We start from the raw sequence: 22429 nt of genomic DNA on the forward strand, positions 1-22429 counted from the left end.
AAGTGTTGGTGAGGTATTATAGTAGACTTGTAGATGTGCTGGTCAATTAGAATAATTTAATAGGAAGAAATTATTTTTATAAGGAATCAACTAATGAGATAACTTTTCCGTTAGTTTTTTTTAATGAGAATGAAGAAAATAGATATCATTTCTCTAAATACTATTATTTTCTAGTTGTAAAAAAAAACACTGTTCTTTTCTACTTATAAGAGAAAAAAATATTATTAAGTTATTTATTTTCTCCTCTATAACTTAAATTATTAAGTGAAATCTATAATTTTTATAAAATATATATTATTTTTTTACAAATAATCATTTCATAAGATTAGTCAAATGTGCTTTGCACGTTACTTTCATCTAATATATATGTGTATATATATAAATATATATATATATATATATATATATATATATATATATATATATTACTTTCTCCTCCTGGTAGCTAGTTAGATGCCAATAGCTAGAGTAGATTCAAATCACTTCTCTTTACCACGTCTCTTCCTTTTGAATTTGAGAATCTTCTCTATCTTTAGCATCTTTAAAAATTTAACTTAATCTTTATTTTCAAATAGAGCTGGTGATCAACTCTTACATTCGAATAAATCTTTATTTAAAATTGAGAGTCTTTAGATAATAGACTTCTAAAATTTAGATCTTTTTTTTTTTTCTTTAAATCTGAAATAAAATTTAAATGACAACAATAAAGCTTAAAATCAACAAAATTAAATAAAATAGACTGAAATGTAAAGTTAAAAAGTGATAAAATATAAGAAATTATATAAGTCATCAATAAAATTATGTGAGCATAGTGAATTAAGCACAAAATGATGTCATGGTTATTGAAAATTTTATTTAGTAAATTTGTTATGTAATGATGATGTAATATGTTGTGAGGTTGGTATTTATATTAAGAATTTATAATATTACCAGTTATTATATGAAGCAGTTGAGTTAAAACAGTAAAATCTATATAGTTAAGAGATTAGAGTTCATATATGTATTGTGATATATGCTTTTTAAGTGAAAGGTAATAACTCTTCAATTTCATCGGGCGTTACACTGTGAGTGAAAACAAATCAGTACTGTATAAAACATTGGACCCGATGCTATAGGAGGAATTAATAGAAAATCATGATGAGGAACGGGAAAGTTACGAGTTTGAGTTAAGAGCCCTTGCAGAGTGAGTTGCTGGTCTTGTCGGTGCACAAAACGGTATTGGAGCCCGTGCTGTTGTCTGTATAGTTTGTTTTTCCAAGTTGTGTGTACGTGAGTGAGAGAGAGAGAGAGAGAGAGAGAGAGAGAGAGAGAGAGATGAGTTCTGTGGAGGAGATCAGGGCTCATGCTGTTTGCATCCCATACCCAGCTCAAGGTCATGTTAATCCGATGATGAAACTAGCAAAACTCCTCCACCACAAAGGCTTCCACGTAACCTTTGTCAACACTCAGTTCAATCACAGACGCTTGCTCAAGTCTAGAGGTCCTGATTCCTTGGACGGCTTGCCGGGCTTTCGCTTTGAAACCATCCCCGACGGTTTGCCTCCTTCCGATGCCGACGACGCAACCCAAGACATCCCATCACTGAGTGACTCTATCAGAAAGACTTGCTTGGTTTCATTTCGTAGTCTTCTTGCGAAACTTAATGATACTCATGTCTCCTCGAATGTTGTCCCTCCAGTGAGCTGCATAGTTAGTGATATAGGCATGTTTTTCGCCATTAACGCTGCTGAAGAACTTGGAATCCCTGTCCTTCTGTTGTGGACTGCGAGTGCATGTGGCTTTTTAGGATATGCACATAGCCGCCATCTTGTCCAAAGGGGTGATCTTACAGCAGTACTCAAAGGTACGATTTTCCTTCCTAAGGTTACTATTTTCTCAATCTTCCCTCCATCAAAGATCTGATCCAGATACGTATACCTTGATTGTTCAATAAAGTCGACAGTCATATTCTTATCATGATCATTAGATGTCTTCTTTATATTACTTTCGATGGATTAGTCAAAATTAAATGACATTTTTTATGAATATAAAGTAAATTTAACTTTTAGCTATTCTATTCACATAAATTTTTACATTGAAATAGCTATTTTTTTGTTATATAATAATAAAATAATATAAGATAAATTTAGTTTTAATTATTCATATCAAATCTTCACATTAGATTATACATTTATTCATTATATAGTAATGAATAATTAATAATTTCAAAAATAATTAATTTTTTTAATTATTAATTTATTTTATTTTATCATATTTTACTATTTTACCTATTATATATTAATTAATAATTATATTCTTATTAAATTAATATATCACTAACTCAAATTAATATATTAATTGTGATAAAGTATGTGATAGAAAGAAATAAAGAGAAATAATTAATAAAATATGTATTTGATATATGTACAGTAATCTTTAAATTTAAAAAAATTTTTGAAAGTCACTGTAGATAAATTTTAAATATTTGAAATTTGACTAATCTAATGTGAACATATTTTGCTCTCTAATAACTAAATACTCATTAAATTTAATTTTTAACTAATCCAATAAGAATGCTCTAAGAGGGATAGAATGTGGATCAATTTTCCAAAGTGGGAAACTTTTTGAGAGGCACCGGACTTGTAATATATGATATATACAACTAATATTGGGTAAAAAAAATATCTATACAATATATTTTCACAACAATTTATACTTTATACAATTATGATACTTTTGCAAAATAATTTACAAAAATTAACGTTACGAGTCTTACTACTCATCATCCACACATATCATATACACATTTATATATACCTATTTTTTTTTAATGTTTTTTCAATTTATTTTTTTTAAATTAATTAAATTCTTCTACTCATTATCTATATATTATATATTTAATAAAAATAAAAAATAAAAAATTATATGTGGTGTATGGATAATAACTAATTTTTTTTTTTTTAAAATTGACCTGCAACAGATTAGGCATTATGTGGTCATCAAAGCTTTGATCTAAAACTTAAAATTAAATAGCTCAACATCTTTGTTATGTACTGTAGCAGAGTAGGCAACCTGATCTTTTAAGATTTTTTTGGCTGCCAATCTCAGCCAGCCACTAGCTTTTTTCTTTTCCTTCGGTGTCTTTTATCTTTCCACGTCTTTTTCTGTCCTTTTCCTGAACCATGAAGTCAGTCCTTCGCATACTTCTTCCCATTTCTGTCGATTTAACATAAGCAAACTCAGTGGAACCATCACATTTCCCGCCTGATCATCAACCATTCTTCTCAAGTTTTCTCAACGATCCGGTACTCACTCATCTTCGTCTTCTGTTTTTAATTAAAATAAATATATATTTTATTTAATAAAAAAATAAATATGATAAAAAGATTTGCAAAATATAATGAAAAGAAATTAGATGAAAATAAGTTGAATATAAATAATATTTTATTATTATTATATATAGAGTATAGATCATATGAGATTAGATTTTTTTTTTTTTTTTAAAAAAAAAATTATGAGATTAGATTTTAGGTGACCGGAATAGGCAAAAAGTAAAAGCAAGATATTAGGCAAACTTCGACCAGTGGTGTTAACGTTTTATATGTTTTTGGGTTAGGATCCCTAAACTCAAGTCTTTAAAATTGGATATGTGAAAACAAAAAAGGTAGCAGTTGGGAGAGGGCGGCCTTGGAGCTGGAGAGTATCCGATACCAAAATCAGTAGAATATTTTAGAAGTTTGTAAATAATGAGAGTCTGGAGAATAGAGAGAGTTCTCGTACTTGGAAATTATTATTTATACCAGAAGTCTGAGGGGGACAGATCGTGCCTGCGCCCATGGACTCTATGTCCTTTTTACTGTTCATTTTGTCAGAGTAGTTTAATGTGGCGTTGTCCCTTATAGTTATCCTGTCAATTCTTATCGGACTCGTACAGTGAGAATTCTTTTTAATCTTAAAATCGTCTTGATATCGAGGTCGGGGTCGCCTTGATGACGTGTGTTTGGCTCCAAAGTATGAGGTGATTCCTTATCGCTTGGCAACCCTAGTAACGTTTCCCTTTCCGCCTTTGTTGGCACGTCTTTCGTTAACTATGCTTGTACTTGATGGCATCCTTTCAATTGTGTCAGGATTGAGGGCGTCAAGCGGCTCGTCGCCTTCAAGTTGCTTCGTGGTGCGTATTTCTCGAGATTCGAAGCGTCTCATACCCCTTCCTTCTACTACGTGGCATGAGAGATTAACCGCTGTCTTCTTCCTTTATAAGCACGATTGGGCCATTGTCTTAGCTTCTTTATCCACACCGTAATCTTCTCACCCTTCTTTTCTTCTAACTTCCCATCATTCTCCCTTATACTCCTTTCTTCTTTCTCTATTACTTTCATCTTTTTCGTCAATGGCCCTTGAGATAACTGCCCAACACGGTTTCCGACGGGGTAGACGCACCAGAAATTTGCGATGTCGGACCGTCCTTCTTGGGTAGCACGTTCAAGCATCCAAACTGCGACACTGACATCTCTGGCCCTTACCTACCAGGTCCCGAAAACAGTGGTCTTTGAGGTCCCTGGTCCACACGAGGGTGTTGTCGACATTGAGGGTCACTCTTCCAGAGTTGTTCTTTTTCCCACCATGTTTACATGTGGCTTAAGGCTACCTTTCTCTCGCCCTTCTCCTTTGGTTTTTCAATTTTATGTTGTTATGCTTTATTTTCATATGCAACTGAAAAAAAAAAAAAAAGAAGTGTCATCAGCGTATATTGGCCCTCGTCCATTACCGTTGGCTTGGAAGAAATGGAAACCCCCCTTAAGAGTTAAGCCGCGTCAGGAAGACCCTAGTTGCCTCCTCGGAGGGAGAGGTCGAGAAGCATTTTGCTAACCCACCTCTATGCCCATCTGGGTAGCAACATGGCCGTGGAGTTGAATTTAAATAATCCGGGCTACTCTTTGCTACAATGGGGGCCAGGGTAAATATTTTAGGTGACCGGGAGGCCAGACTCGCTCTCCGTCGTGGGAGGAACAAGGCAGCCTCTGGCTCAACTCGACCCTTTCGTCTCTGCATGAGGTAGGTTGTTTGGGCAGTTTGGAACTGGACCCACTCCCATACGTTGACATTGCGTATATAATTCTTGACTGAAAAATAAGCAAGCTATCATAACTTTATCCTTAACTTAGTAGGAGTTAGACTTCGCAAACCAGGGCACTATGGCCTATACTACGATTTTGCGATTTGCTTGCCGCTTTGTACCAAGTTATTGATGTCCGCATTCCCTGGTGAAATATTCAGGCGGTTGAAGGACCCGACCCGCACTCTATCGGGGAGAGGTCAAGAGGTCTCAGGCCAACCTGCCCCTTTAACCCTCGATGAGATAATTTCTTTAGGTGGTCGTGGGGCTGGCTCGTTCTTTATTACAATGGGAGTTGGGGTAAGTAGTCGGTCGGCCGAAAGGTCGGGCCCGCTCTCCTCCGCATGAGGGTTCAAGCAGCCCCTGGCGCAACTCACCCTTGCTACCCCGCGGGGAGGTAATTTGTTCGAACAGTTTGGGACTGAACCTACTCCCGCTCGTTGACATTGCGAAATCTACCATTCAACTAGGCTATTCGACCTTCGAGGTGGCGCACCCATTGCTTCGACGTTTCATTGTTAGAGATTTTGTTCACATCGGGTAGTCGAAAGACTAGACTTGCACTCCATCAGGGAGAGGTAGGGATGCCTCAAGTCAAACTCACTCTTTTGATTCCCTGAGGAGGATATTCTTCGGACAATCGTGGGGCCGATCCGCTCTTTCCCTGCAATGGGAGTTAGGGTAAGTATTCGGACAACCAAAAGGCTAGACCCACTATTCTTTGCAGAAGGGTCTGAGCGGCCTTGGGCACAACTTGCCCCTGCTACCCTATGAGGAGGTAATTTGTTCGGTCAGTTTGAGACTGAACCCACTCCTGCTTGTTGATAGGGAAATGTAAGATTTGGGTCAGGCTGGTGTTGAACCCACTCTTCATTTCCAGCGAAGGTCGGAGTAAGTCTTCAAGCTGCTAGGGGGCTAGACCCGCACTCCCCCGCAGGAGAGATAGAGCAGCCTCTGGTGTGACTCACCCCTTTAAATCTCACGGGGAGGTAAGTTTTCGGGCAGTTTGCAACTGGACTCGCTCCTGCCTATTGATGCTTACAAGGAAGTAACTCTTCGTTTTTGGGTAGTTGAGGACTGACCCACACTTCCCCGCGGATGGGATAAAGCAGCCTTAGACATTATACCCATCCCTTTGGTACCCCGTGGGGGAGGTAAGTCCAGACAGCGATATAGCTAATCCATTCTTCGCCACGATAGAGGTCGGGGTAAGTTGTTCGGATTGCCGGGGAATAGGACCCACTCTCCATTGTGGGAGGGGTAGAATGACCTTCGACCTAGTTCTCCCTTTTGGTCCCACGTGAGGTACGTTGTTCAGACAGTTTGAGACTGGACCCGCTCCCTCTCGTTAATATCGCAGGGAAGGTAAGTGTTTGGTCAGGCTGGCGCTGAGCCCACTCTTCATTGAGACAGATGTAGGGGTAACTTGTTTGGGCCACAGGGGGCAGGACCCGCTCTTCATTTTCTGGAAGGGTAAAGCTGCATTTAGTCTAGTTCTCCCCTTGATCCTGTGGGACGTATGTAGTTTGGGTAGTTTGAGACTGTATTTGCTCCCGCCTTTTGACACTCACAAGGAAGGTAAGTCTTTATCTTCAGGCAGCCGAAGGCTGGCCTGCACTCTGCCACGGGAAGGATGAAGCAACCTCTGGCATACTCATCCTTTTGGTACCTAGTGGGGGAGGTAACTTTTTTGGACAGCGATGTGGTTAGTCTGTTCTTCGCTACGATGGGAGTTGGGGTAAGTTGTTCTGGCCATCGGGAGCGCAGGACCTGTTCTCTATCGTGGGAGGGGTAGAGCGGCCTTCGGCCTAGGTCTTCCCTTAATCCTGCGGGAGGTACGCTGTTCGGGTAGTTTGAAACTAGACCCACTCCCGCCTGTTGGCATCGGAGGGAAGGTAGACATTGTATTGATGACGATTTTATCGTTGTAGATTACGTTAATTAGAGATCATCTTATCAGCATTTTGTCGACGACGCGAAAGTTTGAAGTAGGTGTGGTGCACTGTCCTGAAAAGTCATGTCTTTCATTAAACAACAACAATTTATAGTATTCAAATAGCAAATTTACAAAATAATGGGAGATGGAGCCTTTAGCCAGGGAGCTTCCGCCTGCTCTGCCTTTGCCTTTGGGACCACACACCCTCCCGCTCCCTACTAAGGCCTGCCAAGGCTCCTTAAGCAGTACATGCCCTACTCTCTCCTGGAGGTGTCATTCGGGGTGACCCCATCATTTTTCTATTTCAATTCCTGGATGTAGCAATCCCTCGCCAGGACCTATTCGCCTAAGATTTCTCCCACTCCATGGGAAGTTAGGAATTTTATCTTAAGGTGGTAGGTTGAAGTGACTGCCTGCGCGTTGTTAAGGGTGGGCCTTTTAATGATGGCGTTGTAGGATGACGAGGTGCTCACCACTAGGAAGTCGACCATGACTGAGGCAGGGTAAGGGGTGCTACCTGCAAGGACCGATAACGCGATGGTTCCTATAGGATGAACCATATCCCCGGAGAAGCCTTTTAATGGCATGGAGGCTGGATGCAACCGGGCGGCGTTTATTCCCATCCTGGTGAAAACTTTCCAAAACAGAATATCCACGGAGCTCCCGTTGTCGATGAGGATTCTCCGGGTGGTGAAGCTAGCGACCAATATGGTGCATCATCGTGGGGATACAAGACCACTTCTTCGTCAACCTCCCAAAAGGGTGGTAGCCCCCCCACCTACAACTCATCTCATTATGGTCAGGATTTCCTTGAGGGGGGCCTTCCCTGTGGTGGTGAGCGAGGGGCGGCCTTGTTGCGGCCTCTGTGCTGGTGGTCGTTGCCGAGGGCTTTCTTCCCTTCTGCATCGATTGGCTCGATCCGTGCTCCTCTCCCTCGACCTTCCCCTCCTTTCCTACTCCAGCCTTTAGGTGGGCTAGTAATGTTGCCTTGTCCATTACGCGTGCTCTCTCCTTCCTTGTTGGGAAAAGCAGTTTCGATATTGTTGCGAGGTGGATTTGTGGTACGTGCAGTAGAGGCACACAATGCCTTGATCATCGTCTTCGCCGGCGGTAAAGGTGTGGTCCTCGTGGATGGTAAACGTTGGTCAGTCGAAGCGAGGTCTTGGTCCCCTCGTCTGGGCTTCCTCCCTTCTCTTATCGTGGGAGTTCTTTTCCGGCTTCCCGTGGGCCTAAGCCTTGGCTGGGGCCTTTGCCCTCCTCTCTGCTCGTTCCTACTCATTCTTCCTTTGCTCCATTAAGGCCCGAAGAGTGTCTTTGGCGTTAATGAAATTGTCGGCCTGGTCCATAAACTTCCACAGCATTACAGGAGTCCTTCTCGCCAGCTCGGCCATGAACTGGGATCGTGGTTAGACCACCCAGAAGCGCGGCCAAGGTTATCGTTTTGTCTTCGTCATTGGTGGTCATGCGCTCCCTGTTGAATTGGGACAAGTATGCCTTCAGACTTTCCTCCTCTCCTTACTTAATGGTAAAGAGGTACGTTGTTGAGCATCGCCTTCTTCAACTTGACATGAACTAGGTCAAAAATAGTAGAGCCAACTTGCCAAAACTGTCTACGGAATTCGGTGCTAGAGACCCGAACCATACTCGTGCTAGCCCTATTAGGGTCAGCAGGAATGCCCTACATGCCACCTCTCCCGAGAAGCCATGCAATGTCATGTGAGCCCTGAAGGTTTCCGAATGCTCAAGGGGTCTCTCCCTCCATCGTACATCTCCATGGTGGGGACCTTGAACTTTGGTGGTAACGGCACAACCATCACTTCTTCTGTATAGGGTAGACCAGTGTTGTGAGCAGTTGGTCTATCGATGACGATGGGCCCACTTTCCTTGCAATCTCTTCATATTTTCCTTTAAGATTACGAAGCTCGTCTTGCATGTTCTTCCTCTCCTCCTCCACGTTCACTCTAACTCCAGTGTTTCGGGACTCCATGTGCTCGCTATTACTAGGTTCTGCCTCTTCATTTTGCCCTTGTTGAGGTTTTGTAAGCTTCTCTTTCTCCTTCCGAAGTTTTTGCACCTCGTCGATCAACTTTGTTACCCAGTCCTCCATAGCTTTTAGTCTTGCCTCCATGTAAACTTCTTTTGTGTCCCTTCTGAGTTGTCTGGAACGAGTTGTCGCAGGCATACAAAGTACACACAAGATCTATAAGGATCCCACAAACGGCACCACTGTTAACGTCGTGTTTCGTACGCCTTTGGGCAGTTCCAACAACTCAGATCTTCAAAACTAGGACTGCGAAAATGAAGAAGAAAGCAGCTGGGAGAGGGTGGCCATGGGGTTGGAGACTCTCTGATGTTAAAGTCAATAGAGTATTTTGGAAATTTGTAAATAATGAGAGAGTCTAAAGACCAGATAGAGTTTTCATACCTGGAAATTGCTATTTATACTAGGAGGCTAGGGGAGACAGATCGTGCCTACCTTCGTGGAGTCCATGTCTTTTTTACTTTCCTTTTGTCAGAGTCCTTTAATGTGACAAGTTTTTAAGACGGCGTCATTAATGTGGCATGTAGCTCAGATAATAGTGCCATTAATACGGCGTGGTTCCTCGATTTGACTTACTCTGTTGGTGTCCTCGGTGGTCCATCAATGTCACTTTGTCAGAGGATCGAGAGTCCTCTTTATTTCCTGCCCGTTCACGTGGACAGGTACTCAAGGGCTGGATGATGTTCGAGGGATCTCTAGGACGACGAGTCTCATCCCCCTGCAATATGCTCCCACATGGGGGTTGCATCTAGGGGAGTCTACCTGCAGGCTAGGCTGAGGGGCCTATTTGTTATGGGCTGGGCTTTATTTTCTTATTCTCTTACTTGCTCCTCTTAGGCGCACTAAGAGGGGTGAAAAACCCCTTATAAGTGGGATAGCGAAGCTGATACTAGTACTCTATAGCCATATTAAATAGACTAATGAGAGCTACAAGCCTACAATCGAATTTATTTAAAATCATTATAAATAATATACTTAATTGCAAAATTAGTAATAAAGTTTTTGCAATTCAAGGCATTAATATCCACATCAGCCAATCATAGACTGATGCGTGGTATACGAATGTCACATGTCAATCACGTCATTATTTTTCGATGGGTAAATCAATTAATAAAGGTGCTAAATGGCGAGTTTCTTGAAATCAAAGTATCAATTTTACAAAATTTAAAAATTAAAGTCTCAAATTTTGAAACGTGAAAATCTAGATGCTATAACCATTAATTATTTTTTTTAATATTTATTTTGATATTTTTTGTTGATCAAGTCTCTCACTTCAAAGGGAGGATTGACCATATTATCATCATTCGTAAGATCTAGAAAAAGACCCAAACTACTATATTCCAACAAAACTAATAATCAATGTTATCGAACTTGGAACTCATTGGAATCATTAAGCCACAAAAAGTTTTTCTATCCGAGACCATATATATGAGATTTTATTTATTGCCCTTATATTTTCAATTTGAAATATTACAACTCATTTCAAATTATATATAACTTTTTATTTGATGTTGCCATGAATTCTCAATTAAATGGGAGGTGAAAAATAAAGTCATCACCTTTGTATAAATCCGATCAAGAGTTGATCTAAATATTACATGTAATAGGTTTTAAATTAATGAAACAACATTTAAACTTTATTTTTTTGAATGACAAATGTAGACGAGAGCTGTCTTCCAAATGGGTACATGGACACAACTATTGACTGGATTCCCGGGTTGAAAAAAATCCGCCTCAAGGATCTCCCCAGCTTTCTATTCACGTTGGATCCAAACGATATCATGCTGAACTTTATTTTGGAGATGATAGAGAAAGCTTCGAAAGCTTCCGCCATAGTTGTGAACACTTTTGATGCACTGGAGCGTGAAGCATTGGACACCCTTTCCTCCATGTTTCCTCCCATTTACTCCATCGGCCCTCTTCATTTGCTTCTCAATCAGATTCCACAAAAGGATTTAGTATCCAATATTGGTTCCAATCTTTGGAAATATGACTCTGCTGACTATCTCGAATGGCTCAACTCCAAGGAACGCAACTCAGTTATTTACGTAAATTTTGGCAGTGTTGCAGACCTAACGCCGCCACAAATGGTCGAGTTTGCTTGGGGACTTGCTAATAGTAAGAAAGCCTTCCTGTGGGTAATTAGGCCTGACGTGGTGAAGGATGCTTCACTGATTAATGTACCGGATCATGAGTTTGTAATTGAAACAAAAGACAGAGGTATTCTATTAAGTTGGTGCCCACAAGAGCATGTGCTAAGCCACCCATCAATCGGGGGATTCTTAACCCATAGCGGATGGAACTCGATGCTTGAAAGCATGTGCGCAGGAGTGCCTGTGCTCTGTTGGCCATTCTTTGCTGACCAGCAGACAAATTGCAGGTTTGCTTGTGTTGAATGGGGCATTGGCATGGAGATTGATCGTAATGTAAAAAGAGATGAAGTGGAGAGGCTTGTGAGAGAGTTAATGGATGGAGAGAAGGGTAAGGAGATGAGGAAACATGCCATGGAGTGGAAGAAAATGGCTGAGGAAGCAGTTGGTTCAGAAGGCACATCAAACTTGAATCTGGACAAAGTGGTCAACGAGGTGTTGCTGCAGTTGATTCCGTAGGTTTTCATTGCATGGGGCTTGAATATAAAGCTGGACGTTGAAAAGCACCGAATGCCAAGGAATACTACATCTGCAATGTCAATATATGTATGGGATTTAAGCATGTATCGAAATTCAGATAGCAAGGTAATGATTAATTATTATACCATCTTGATAGCAGTATATATCTTAATGAAAGGCACAAATATGTATTTTTCTTTCATGCTTTTGCTTGTGTTTGTGTCACATCTGTTGAAGGTTGTAACATTAATTTTGCGACTCTGTTCTACATTTTCCACCTACTTTATTTCTGAACCTTGTGTTTGATTTGTTTGTGGATTAGGATGAACTGGAAACTGGTTGATGATTTATGCAGCTTAAATATATATATTTTGCTGTATTATTATTTCTTCAAACCCTGTAAGTCCCCTTTTTCTGCTAAATGAAAACAAATACTAAACTTATTTGACTTTGAATGGAAGAATAAATATAAATCCATGTTCTTTCCCCTCTTGGAAGACTCTACTTAAAAGATTTTTTAAAAAGTGAAATGATATTAACAATAATAAAGTGCGCAAGTGTCACAAATATTTTTTGAAAAAAGTAAGTAAATATGATACTCGCATAAAAAATTAATTTTTTAATAGTAGACCCTACTCTTTTTTAAAATGAATGTGCAGCACTTATATAACTCATGATTATATCTAGCGTTACTGAAATATAAACCAAAAAAGTAGAGATGTTTCTCAAAGTTCTTCCTCACACTCTTCTTCAAGCAGGGTCATTGCTCGAGGCACCAAAGTGACCAAACTATATCATTGGAAACCCAAAACACACCCGCTCAAAGGAGCATATTTTTTTTCTCAGCAAATAGAAAGATTCATTAAGGAGGTGGAATAGTTCTTACAGAGTATTGCAACTCCAATAATTACAACAATTACGGCAATAATTAAAAAGGAATAAAAGGTGGATCTTTTCCACTATGGAACTCCAACATGCACTCAGGTACTCTGTTAAGGGGATTTTGCCGAACAAATTGTTCGTTGCTGCCCATTGCGTAATGGAATATGCACATCGATTTTGAAATCGATGGATTTTAGTTGCTTCCCATTTGTTGAAATTCTGAAGCAAGATCCTTATGTCTCTGATTGTGGCTTCTATTGTCCATTTCGAAGTTTGTTGAGGTTGTTGTAGCGCGTCAACGACCACTTGTGAATCCTCTTCTAAAATGATATTTTTGTGCTGATGTAGAAGGGCTTCCTGTACACCTAAACTTGCTGCCATTGCTTCTCCCAGGTTCGAGTTCCTTCATCTTGAAAACTTTGTGATTACAAAGATAACTGTACCACCGTGGATTCTGCCGACTGCTGCTGCTATGCTCCCAAACTCCCTAACTGCAGTGTCGAATGAAATTGAGAGAAAATCTGGTGGAGGAGTGGTCCAGAAAGGAGCATTGCCCAATGATTTCCACTCCCATGCATTGCAGTGTTCCTTGCAAGACTTTAGGACCTTTGCAACAAACTGATCAGTATTTATGGCGGGGGAATCATGAATGATTTGGTTCCGATAGAACCAAATATTGTCCGTGGCTAAGATTGCAAAGAGCTGGAATTTTTGGGTGCCTTGAGTTATTATAGTAAGACTGATGTTTGGATTTAGAATAAAAAGGATCTAGTTTATGATGTCTTGATTAGCCATCCTATCTATGTTTAAGGGCCAAGGGGATTGGCACCACAGAATTCTTGAGTTGGGACATCTTAAGAAAAGATGTGAAAGGTTTTCCTCTTCTGTGTTGCAGATGGGGCAAAGAGTCTGATCCTCAGAAAGGGATAAGCAGTTTTTTAAGAGGCTTTTGGTAGGCAAGATATCGTTAAGCACTTTCCAGAGAAACATTTTGAGCCTATCTTGGATTTTGAGGGACCAGAGTTTCTTCCAAATGAGCAGGGGTACTCAGAATTTTGACCCTGATGTTGGGATATAATGGCTGCATAAGCTGATTTGACAAAGAATTTTTCGAAAGAATGAAGAACCCATTTGATGCTATCTTTCTTGTTGTGGAAGTTAAAAAGTGCTAAAAGGATCTTTTCTATCTCAGTCACAGAGCTCTCAGAGAAGAGAGTTTGAAGCAAAACACTATTCCTTCGCCTGGGTTGCTCGAGGGTAAGGTCAGTGACTTTCATGTGTGGGTCAAGGATGATGGAAGAGTGTGAGGCATTAGGAATATGTCTGTTCAGAGAAAGGATCCAAAGATCACACCACACTCGGGTGTCAGACCCATTATTGATCTGGAAACAAAAACTAGTGGATAGGAGATCTCATTGTTTTAACAGACCTTTCTAGAACCTCGAGTCAGATTGCTTGCATCTCACATCAAGCCAATGGGAAGAATTAAGGTATTTTTTTGTTAGGAAAATTTTCCAAACATGACTATCATCACTGATGAGATGTCATCCAAGTTTACTCAGAAGAGCTTTGTTAAAAGAAGTGGTGGTTCTGATCCCTAAGCCCCCCATTGATTTTGGTCGACAGATCGAGCTCCAAGATTTAAGAGTGAAGTTGTGCCTTTTTTTTTTTTTTTTTCTGATCAAAGCCCCACCATAACTTCATACAAGCTCTATCAAGTTGACTAGAGATGCTCTTGGGGATCCACATACTTGACATGATGTAAAAGGGAATTATGCTTGCGACTGATATGATCAAAGTAGTTCTTCCCGCTTGAGAGAGTAGTTTAGATTTCCAGTCTGAGAGCTTAGATTGGACTTTTCAATAATGTCTTTAAAAAGGATCTTAGCAGGGCATCAAAGCTAAGGGCGAGACCTAGATATTTGACTCTACTAGTGCAGGCTTTGAAGTTGAGGATTTTTTTCACTTCTCTTTTTGAAGACATGGGAGTATTGTTACTGAATTGTATGGAGGATTTGTTGGCATTGATCTTTTGGCTTGACCATGATGAGTAAATCTCGAGACAATTTTGGAATGCTTTGGCACTATTGGATGAGGCAGAACCGAAGAGGATAAGATTGTTTGCAAAGAGGAGATGGGTAAGGGAGGGACCTCTCCTACTTATACTAATTCCACTGATATTGCCTAAATTTTCCTCTCTTGAGATGAGCCTAGATAGTACCTTACTTCCAGTAATGAACAGGAAATGGGATAAGGGGTCTCCTTGTCTTAATCCTCAAAAGGGGGTGAAATGACCATGAGGACTCCAATTTACGACGATAGAGTAGGAAACGGTGGATATACACTCTTTAATCCAATTAATCCATATTTGACTAAAGCCTAATCAAGTTAGAACTTTGATAAGAAAATCTCATTCCATAAAATCGAAGGCGTTCTCCATGTCTATCTTTCAAGTTAAAGTTCTCCAAGTTAGAACTTTAATCCAATTTTTTTCTTTTCAGATGATGGAAGATATCCTGGGCAATGATGGTATTTTCTTGGATTAATTTACCCGGGATAAAAGCTGATTGTTGTGGGAAAATGAATTTATGAAGCACAGATTTAAACCTGTTGGCAAGAGTTTTTGAGATGATTTTATCACAGAAGTTTGACAGGCTTATTAGTCTGAATTGATGGAAAGTGTTAGCTGTCTGTGTTTTTGGGATGAGCACAATATGAGTATGATTCATTTCTCTCAAGAGATGGTCGTTGTTGAAAAAGTACTAGATTGACAAAATGAGGTCTGGTTTAACAATATCCCAATAATGCTTATAGAATAAGTCAGTGAAGCCATCCGGGCCCGGGGAATTAGAGGAGGGGGTTTGTTTAATGGCTTGAAAGATTTTATCATCATTTGGGATGCTGCAAAGAAAGTCATTATCTTGGAAATTGAGCTTCTCGGGAAAGAGATTGTCCAAAATTTTCAGGAATGTCATGAAGAGAGGAAGTAAAAATGTTTTTGAAACAGTCGATGAACATATCCTGAATTTTGGAGTTGTCATTAATCCACTGATAATTAGAGTTCTTTATACAATAGATGCCATTCCTCCTCCTTTTGATGGTAGATGACATGTGAAAGAATTTAGTGTTCAAATCAGTGGTAGTGAGCCATTGGGTGTGCGATTTTTGACGCCAAAGGATTTCCTCTCTCCTAAGTTGTTCCTCTAAGCAGACTTTAAGATGTTCTTCCATGAGAGAGGAATGATCTGTAAGGTTTGTGGATTGGATCTGAGCTAAATGGTTGGTTAAATTAAGAATTTGGGATTGAATATGTCCAAAAGAGTTTTTGTTCTAGATCTTAAGAGCTCTTTTGATGGTCTTTAGTTTCTGGGAAAGGATAAAAAAAATTGATTCCTAGGCATTCTTCACAAATAAGAAACTAGTCGGATCCCTAGTTCAAGATTTTTCAAACTTAAAAGATCGAAATGGCTTACCACTATCTGAGGTGTTGAGAAATAGAGGTCCATGATCCGATGAATGAATGGGAAGGTTGTGAGTTTTAGCATCTGGAAACATTGGGGACCATTGAGAGTTTGCAATGCCATGGTCTAGCCTTTCCCTGATGTTACTACGCCTATGTCGCTTATTGGTCCATGTGAATTTCGGTCCTTAAGAAGCCTAGATCAGTAAGGCTATTTTGTTCCATAAAAAGTTTTAATCCACTAGGGCAGGAGAACGAAGCAAAATGCCTTCCCCCAACTTTTTCTTCTTGATTCAAAATAGCATTACAGTCTCTTATTCTGAGAAAGCAGAGATAATACTATTGAGCATGTTCCAGAAGTTAGTCTTGTGAGTTGGTTGTGTGGGGCAATAAATACATAAGAGTAACCATGGAGTGTAAGTTGGATCTGAGTACACCATAAAAGCCATAATATTACTAGAAATATGTACAGTTTTGACGTCCATACCAGGACGTTACAAAACTAACAGACCTCCCCTTTTACCTTGAGGAGGGACATGCATAAAGAGGGAAAAACCTAGGCTATTTACAACACCATGAGTTTTATTATCCATTAAGAGAGTTTCAACAAGAAGAATTAAATCAGGTTGGTGAGTCCTGATTTGGGCCCTTAAACTACACCTTGCAGAGGAACGGGTGATTCCTCTACAGTCCATTACAAAAGCCTCATGTCTTGGGCGATGATAGGATTTCTCCTACCATTTTGGCTGCTTTAACCAAATATGCAAATTTCTGAGGAGGGGTCTGAGAGATATTACCATCCTGAGAAGTTACAGCTTGTGTTGTTGCCTTTTGCAGTGGGTCAAACGTTGTTCTTCCTTACTGGACTACTGAATATTTCCTCTTGCCACTGGATTTGATTAAAGAAGCCAGAGGGATATTATCTTCACTTTCAGTTTCTTCACTGCTGGTATGATTTCAGAATCATTTTTTGGATAAAAGATCAAAGCTCTCTTCTTTATGGGAACATGCTTTTCTGAGTGAGTAAAGGCTCTTTTTTTGGGATTGTGATTTTCGGGTGGAGTAATGGAGAGGGACGAAGGAAAGGGGGGTGGTGGTAAAGGTTCACGGGCATGAAGGGAGGTTGTACTGCTGAAGGGTTGGCTGGGACGAAGGAGGGGGGGGGGGATTGTGTCTTGATGGGTTGGCTGGGGTCTTATTTGTTAATGGGCTGGGGGGAGTGACTGTGTCTTTTTTAGGGGGAGGGAGGAATGAGGGTGGGCTCTGTTATGGGGTTGCTTGAAGGAGGATATGGGTTTGCTTGAAGGATGAGGGTCACAAGCTATGGTCAGGCCTTTTGCATGGGTCAGCCTCCTGACAGATAATTTTTGGGCTCAGAAGGAAGAAAGGCTTGACTTGTGAAGTTTGTTTCTTTTAAAGCTGATGATGGATCAATTTTTGTGTGGTGGAATGGGCCATTGAAGTGGTCTAAATGCTGGATGATCTGCTTGTATATGGAGGTGTTTTGCATATTGTTGGGCCCTGATGAAAGCTTTGGGTTTGGCCCATTTAGTTAGACGAAGGATGAGGAGGTGAAGGGAAAATATTTAAGGGACTGATCGGTTGATTGGAGTTGTAGGGGAGCGGGGGGTAGCGGTGATTAAATCAGTTAATGTTGTGAGGCAAATCAGCTATAAATGGGAATTGCTTGAAATCAGCAAATCAGCTCTTCTCCTTTAATTGAGAAGAGCCAAGTTTAATATTGTTTTTCTCATTTATAGAATTGTAGGGTCGACTGTAGCCCTGGATAAAGGTCCGAATCCAAAACAAAAAAAAGGGCTGAAATAAAGCTCATAGGGATGATTTGGGCCTATTATGGGTATAAGCCCATATTTTGAGACCCAAGAAATATTCAAGTCAATTGAGTGAAATAAGGACTACATTCTCCACATAGATAACGGTCTAGAGTTCAACCAATAATCATTTTTTGCTACAATGACTCAACAAGTAAAATGATATTTACAGTTGTGTAAGTGTTGTGTATTTCTTTTGATAAAAAGAGAGTAGTTATGAGACTCATATAAAAAAAATTAATTTTCTTAATGGTGAAACCCCACTCTTTTCAAAATGAGTATGTGAGTCCATGACGTTTGTACAATCTATGACTGTATCTACCAATACTTTTTTAATTTTCATTTGTTTTTCTCTCCAAACACACACATTGAGCGAAAAAATATAGGCAATATTTGGTTGGTGGCTACGTGATTTTGTAGAATTCTTAAGATGTTGTAAGTTTTATTGTTGAACAGATTGGTATGTTACCTTCGAATTAGAGTTGAGCTAAGGGTGGATGAACCTCTCCCTGAATCCTTCGAGCTACCGAGGCCAAATAGGGAGACCAAGAAAATCCACATAAAATTTAAGAGGCTCTCTGATTTCTATTATGGTTGCGGGAGACTCGGTCATACAACGCAAGCTTGTCCAAATTTTGATACCAACCCACAGATCATGCAATTCGGTCCAGGGGTGAGAGCTGAAAGCCCCCTTAACATAAGAAATAATGGCTTTGATCTACAAGTGCAACAACACCAGAATCCGATCTGCCAGAGAAACAACTTTCGAAGGCCCCTATGATCTCTCCTCCTGTCACTGAAGTTGCTATTCCAAAGGAAATCCTCAGGGTTATACTTCCCCCAGTGCGTCTAAAAGAAGCAGATGAAAACTCATCTTCATCCTCCAAAAAGTTGGCAGATTCATACTCTGGGAAAGGTAAAGAAAAAGTTATAGAGGTCCCCATGAAGCGAAAAATACTCAGGAACAATGGAGTGAATCCATCTTACTTTCCACTATCGGCGCAAATTTCCAGGGCTACAGTCGACCCTACAATTCTATAAATGAGAAAAACAATATTAAACTTGGCTCTTCTCAATTAAAGGAGAATAATTTAGCATACGAAAATCCTGCCAAAAAAAAAAAAAAAAGGCCAAAATATGGTATAATTTTTTTTTGGTACATGGGGTAGGGGATTCCATCATTGGTTCTCTTAGGGCTCATTTGATTCCTTGATTGCGCTCAGTTTAGCTGAGTTAAGTTCAAAGTTTTGTTTATTTTTCACAACTCCTCGCAACTCCATCTCATCTCGTCTCATCTAATTATTATAATTTTTTTAAATTTTCACACAAAATAAAATATACAATTCAACTTTTTCAAGTTTCAAAATAATATTTAAAAAATATATTCTAACAATATTTTATTCAATTTTTAACTTTAATCTCAATTGATCTCATCTTCTAATATCCAAACATCCAATTGATCTCAAATCACTAAACTCATTTCAACTAAAACCTCTTTACACGTGGGACCCACAACATTTTTCAATTCAATACCTTTTTACACATGGGATGCACAACCTTTATTAATTTCGCATAAATACATCTAAATTAATCTTAACATCAAAACACATTTAAACTCATCTTAGGTGGGCCCTACAGAGCTCACTACATAATCTCAACTCACCACTATTTATAGAGAACTCAACTCAGTACAACTCAGCTCAACATCCAAACGTAATTTTAGTGAGAAACCAAGGTATTGCTAATTAATCCAAAGGACCTCGGCCAAAGCATGGCATAATTAGACTGCAATATAAGATCATTTCTCTGATGAAATTATATCCCGTTATAAGCCAAAGGATTAGGGCTAATGCCATTCGACCAAAAGACCATTGGCACTTTTGCTCGTTGCTTGAATTATACAGGGGTTGACTTTCCATAATAAAATAATATTTAACTCCAGTAATAACATAATATTCCAAACTCAAAAAAAAAAAAAAAAAGAAAGAAGAAGATATAGTTTTATCTATATAATAATAATCAATTGGGAAGCATTAGAGAACTTGTAACGTTCCACTCAACTATCTATATATGATCTATCCAAACTAGTTGAACCAATTTTACTTGGAAAGTCTATATTTATTTTTCCAATTTTAATATCCACTCTCTTCTACTTTATTTAAATATTCCTCATTTTTCCATGCAAGAATATTGGAAAGAAAATTAAGGATGGACTGTTAAATTAATGTATAAAAAATAAGAAAATGATTAATTAGCTAGCTAGCTTTAATTGCGGGCTACAAATGAACTATATTGCAGCAAGTTGGGCTTATCTTTCTTCCTTTCAAAGAGTGGGAGTAGCTTGGCTATCAAAAGAACGAAGGAGCCGTCAGATGAAATAAAGGGCTTATACAAGTCGAAGGAAACTGGAAAGCATACAAAAAGATGAGTCAATTAATTACTTGATAATTTGCTCGACTCGCACTACTCAAGACTCGCTTTAATATTGATCAGTAGTGATATATCATGCAAATAATATAAATATTACATATGCAACCACAATCACATGAGTACTGGACTAGAAGATATATGCAGATTCTAGCAAAATGCAGGTTGGAGATGTTTTGATATTCATGAGCTTTAGATTTTTTTAAATCTGAAGCTGGTTTCATAAGATTTTAAGGAAAAGTTGTACGATCTTATTGAAGTTGCAAATTCGATCTATTATATTGGAAAGGTTAGATTGCTGCATATAATAATATAGGTTAGGAGTTGAAATCATGTATAGGAAATGAAAATTTCTTCTTATCAGTCACTATTTACCATCTCGTACTCTATGAAAAACACCCACCACTACAAGAAAAATCACTTTTACCGACGAAAATTTTAGGAGCGATATAAAGACCGTAGCTAAGGGATTACCTTTAGTGAAGAAAATTTTAAATTCGTCACTGATATTACTTTTAACAACCAAAATTGTACCATCATTTATATTGGACGCAAATACATAAGTGGAAAAATTTTTCACCAAATGATAAAATAATTGTAACGATAATTATAGAACTAGTAACGACTATAATTGTCACTAATAATCTTGGTGCAGTAAAGCATTGCTAACTAGTTGCATTTTGTCATAAAAAATAAATTTTAGTGAAACTATAATTTTTTGTCAGTTTTAGTCTAATAATCGACTTTTTGTGACCCAATTTATCTTCGGAAAAGGTAATTTTTTAGTGACGATATAAAAATCGTAGTTAAAGATTTATTTTCAGTGAGAAAAACTTTAAATTCGTCACTGATATCACTTTTAATGACAAAAATTATATTATCATTTGTATTGGTCACAAATACATAAACGGAAAAATATCCCACCTAATGAGAATGTAATTGTGACAACAATTATAGAATTAGCAATGATTGTAATCGTCGCTAACAATCTTGTTACAATTGAGTGTTGCCAACGAGTTGCATTTTCTCATAAATAATTTATTTTTAATAGGTAAATATCATTTTGTTATAAATAATAATTTTTAATAAAGATATATTTTTTTCCTTTATAATCTAATAATTAATTTAATGCGACCCAATTTATCTTCACAAAAGATAATGTTTTAGCTGCAATATAAAACTCGTAGCTAAAAGTCTATCTCTAATGAGAAAAACTTTAAATTACTCGTTGATATCACTTTTAACGACCAAAATTATACTGTTATTTATATTGGTCGCAAATACATTAGGGGGAAATTTCCCACCAAATGAGAAATTAAGACAACAATTATAGAACTAACAACGACTATAATCATCATTAATAATTTTGTTGCAATAGCGTATTGCCAACAAGTTGCATTGTGTCATAAATAATAAGTTTTAGTGAAGGTACAATTTTTTGTCAATTATAGTCAAATAATTGACTTTTTGCTACCCAATTTATCTTCATAAAAGGTAATGTTTTACCGACAATATAAAACTCGTAGCTAAGAGTTTATGCTTAATGAGAAAAACTTTAAATTCATTGTTGTTATCACTTTTAACGACCAAAGTTGTACCATCATTTATATTGGTCGTAAATACATGAGCGTAAAAATTTCTCGCCAAATGAGAAAATAATAGAATTTTAACACTGTCTCCTGTAAATAGAAACAAAAAAGTAAAAGAATATGAGTCGGCCATTTATATGGGACATAAGAGTAAAGTATAAAAAGGGTGTGTATGGCCTCTATGAGGGGAGTCATGCACCGCACAACGTAAACATGGCTAGAAAGAAAAACTACTACACTCATTGTACAATCAATTAAGGAGAATGATGAAAAACTAGAGTTTCTCTTTTGATCTTTGATAATAACTTAATTGTGTATTATTTTATTAATTTAAATAAAACATTATCATAACTTGGCAATATTAATTTTTATTATGTTTTTATTAGTCTTGATATATGTATTTATTTTTTACAGAATTTAATAAAAAGATAAACTTAATTTGGACATTAACATAAAAGGGAAGAAATGAAAAAAAAAAGGTGAAAAAGAAGACTGGGATGAAAGAGGCGTGATAGAGGAGAAAAAAATGAAGAATAAAAGGAAGAAGAAATATGCATA

The 22429-nt window shown here is 38.3% G+C and overlaps 1 protein-coding gene across 1 annotated transcript; it reads left to right on the forward strand.

Moving 5' to 3' along the window:
• Window positions 1–1166: 1166 nt before the first annotated feature.
• Window positions 1167–11883, forward strand: LOC121266974 (7-deoxyloganetin glucosyltransferase-like). The gene is made up of 2 exons (XM_041170851.1): window positions 1167–1843; window positions 10735–11883. Exons 1-2 carry the CDS (start codon window positions 1315–1317, stop codon window positions 11679–11681), a joined length of 1476 nt encoding a protein of 491 aa, XP_041026785.1. The 5' UTR covers window positions 1167–1314; the 3' UTR covers window positions 11682–11883.
• The last annotated feature ends 10546 nt before the right edge of the window (window positions 11884–22429 follow it).

The sequence above is a fragment of the Juglans microcarpa x Juglans regia genome, chromosome 5S (genome assembly GCF_004785595.1).
Source record: "Juglans microcarpa x Juglans regia isolate MS1-56 chromosome 5S, Jm3101_v1.0, whole genome shotgun sequence".
Lineage (NCBI taxonomy): Eukaryota > Viridiplantae > Streptophyta > Magnoliopsida > Fagales > Juglandaceae > Juglans > Juglans microcarpa x Juglans regia.

Bases quoted from the DNA above. Each gene is read 5' to 3' on its own strand.
- LOC121266974 (XM_041170851.1), top strand. From the start codon at position 1,315: ATGAGTTCTGTGGAGGAGATCAGGGCTCATGCTGTTTGCATCCCATAC. The intron at 1,844-10,734 runs GTACGATTTTCC...TGACAAATGTAG, and splicing joins TCTTACAGCAGTACTCAAAG to ACGAGAGCTGTCTTCCAAAT.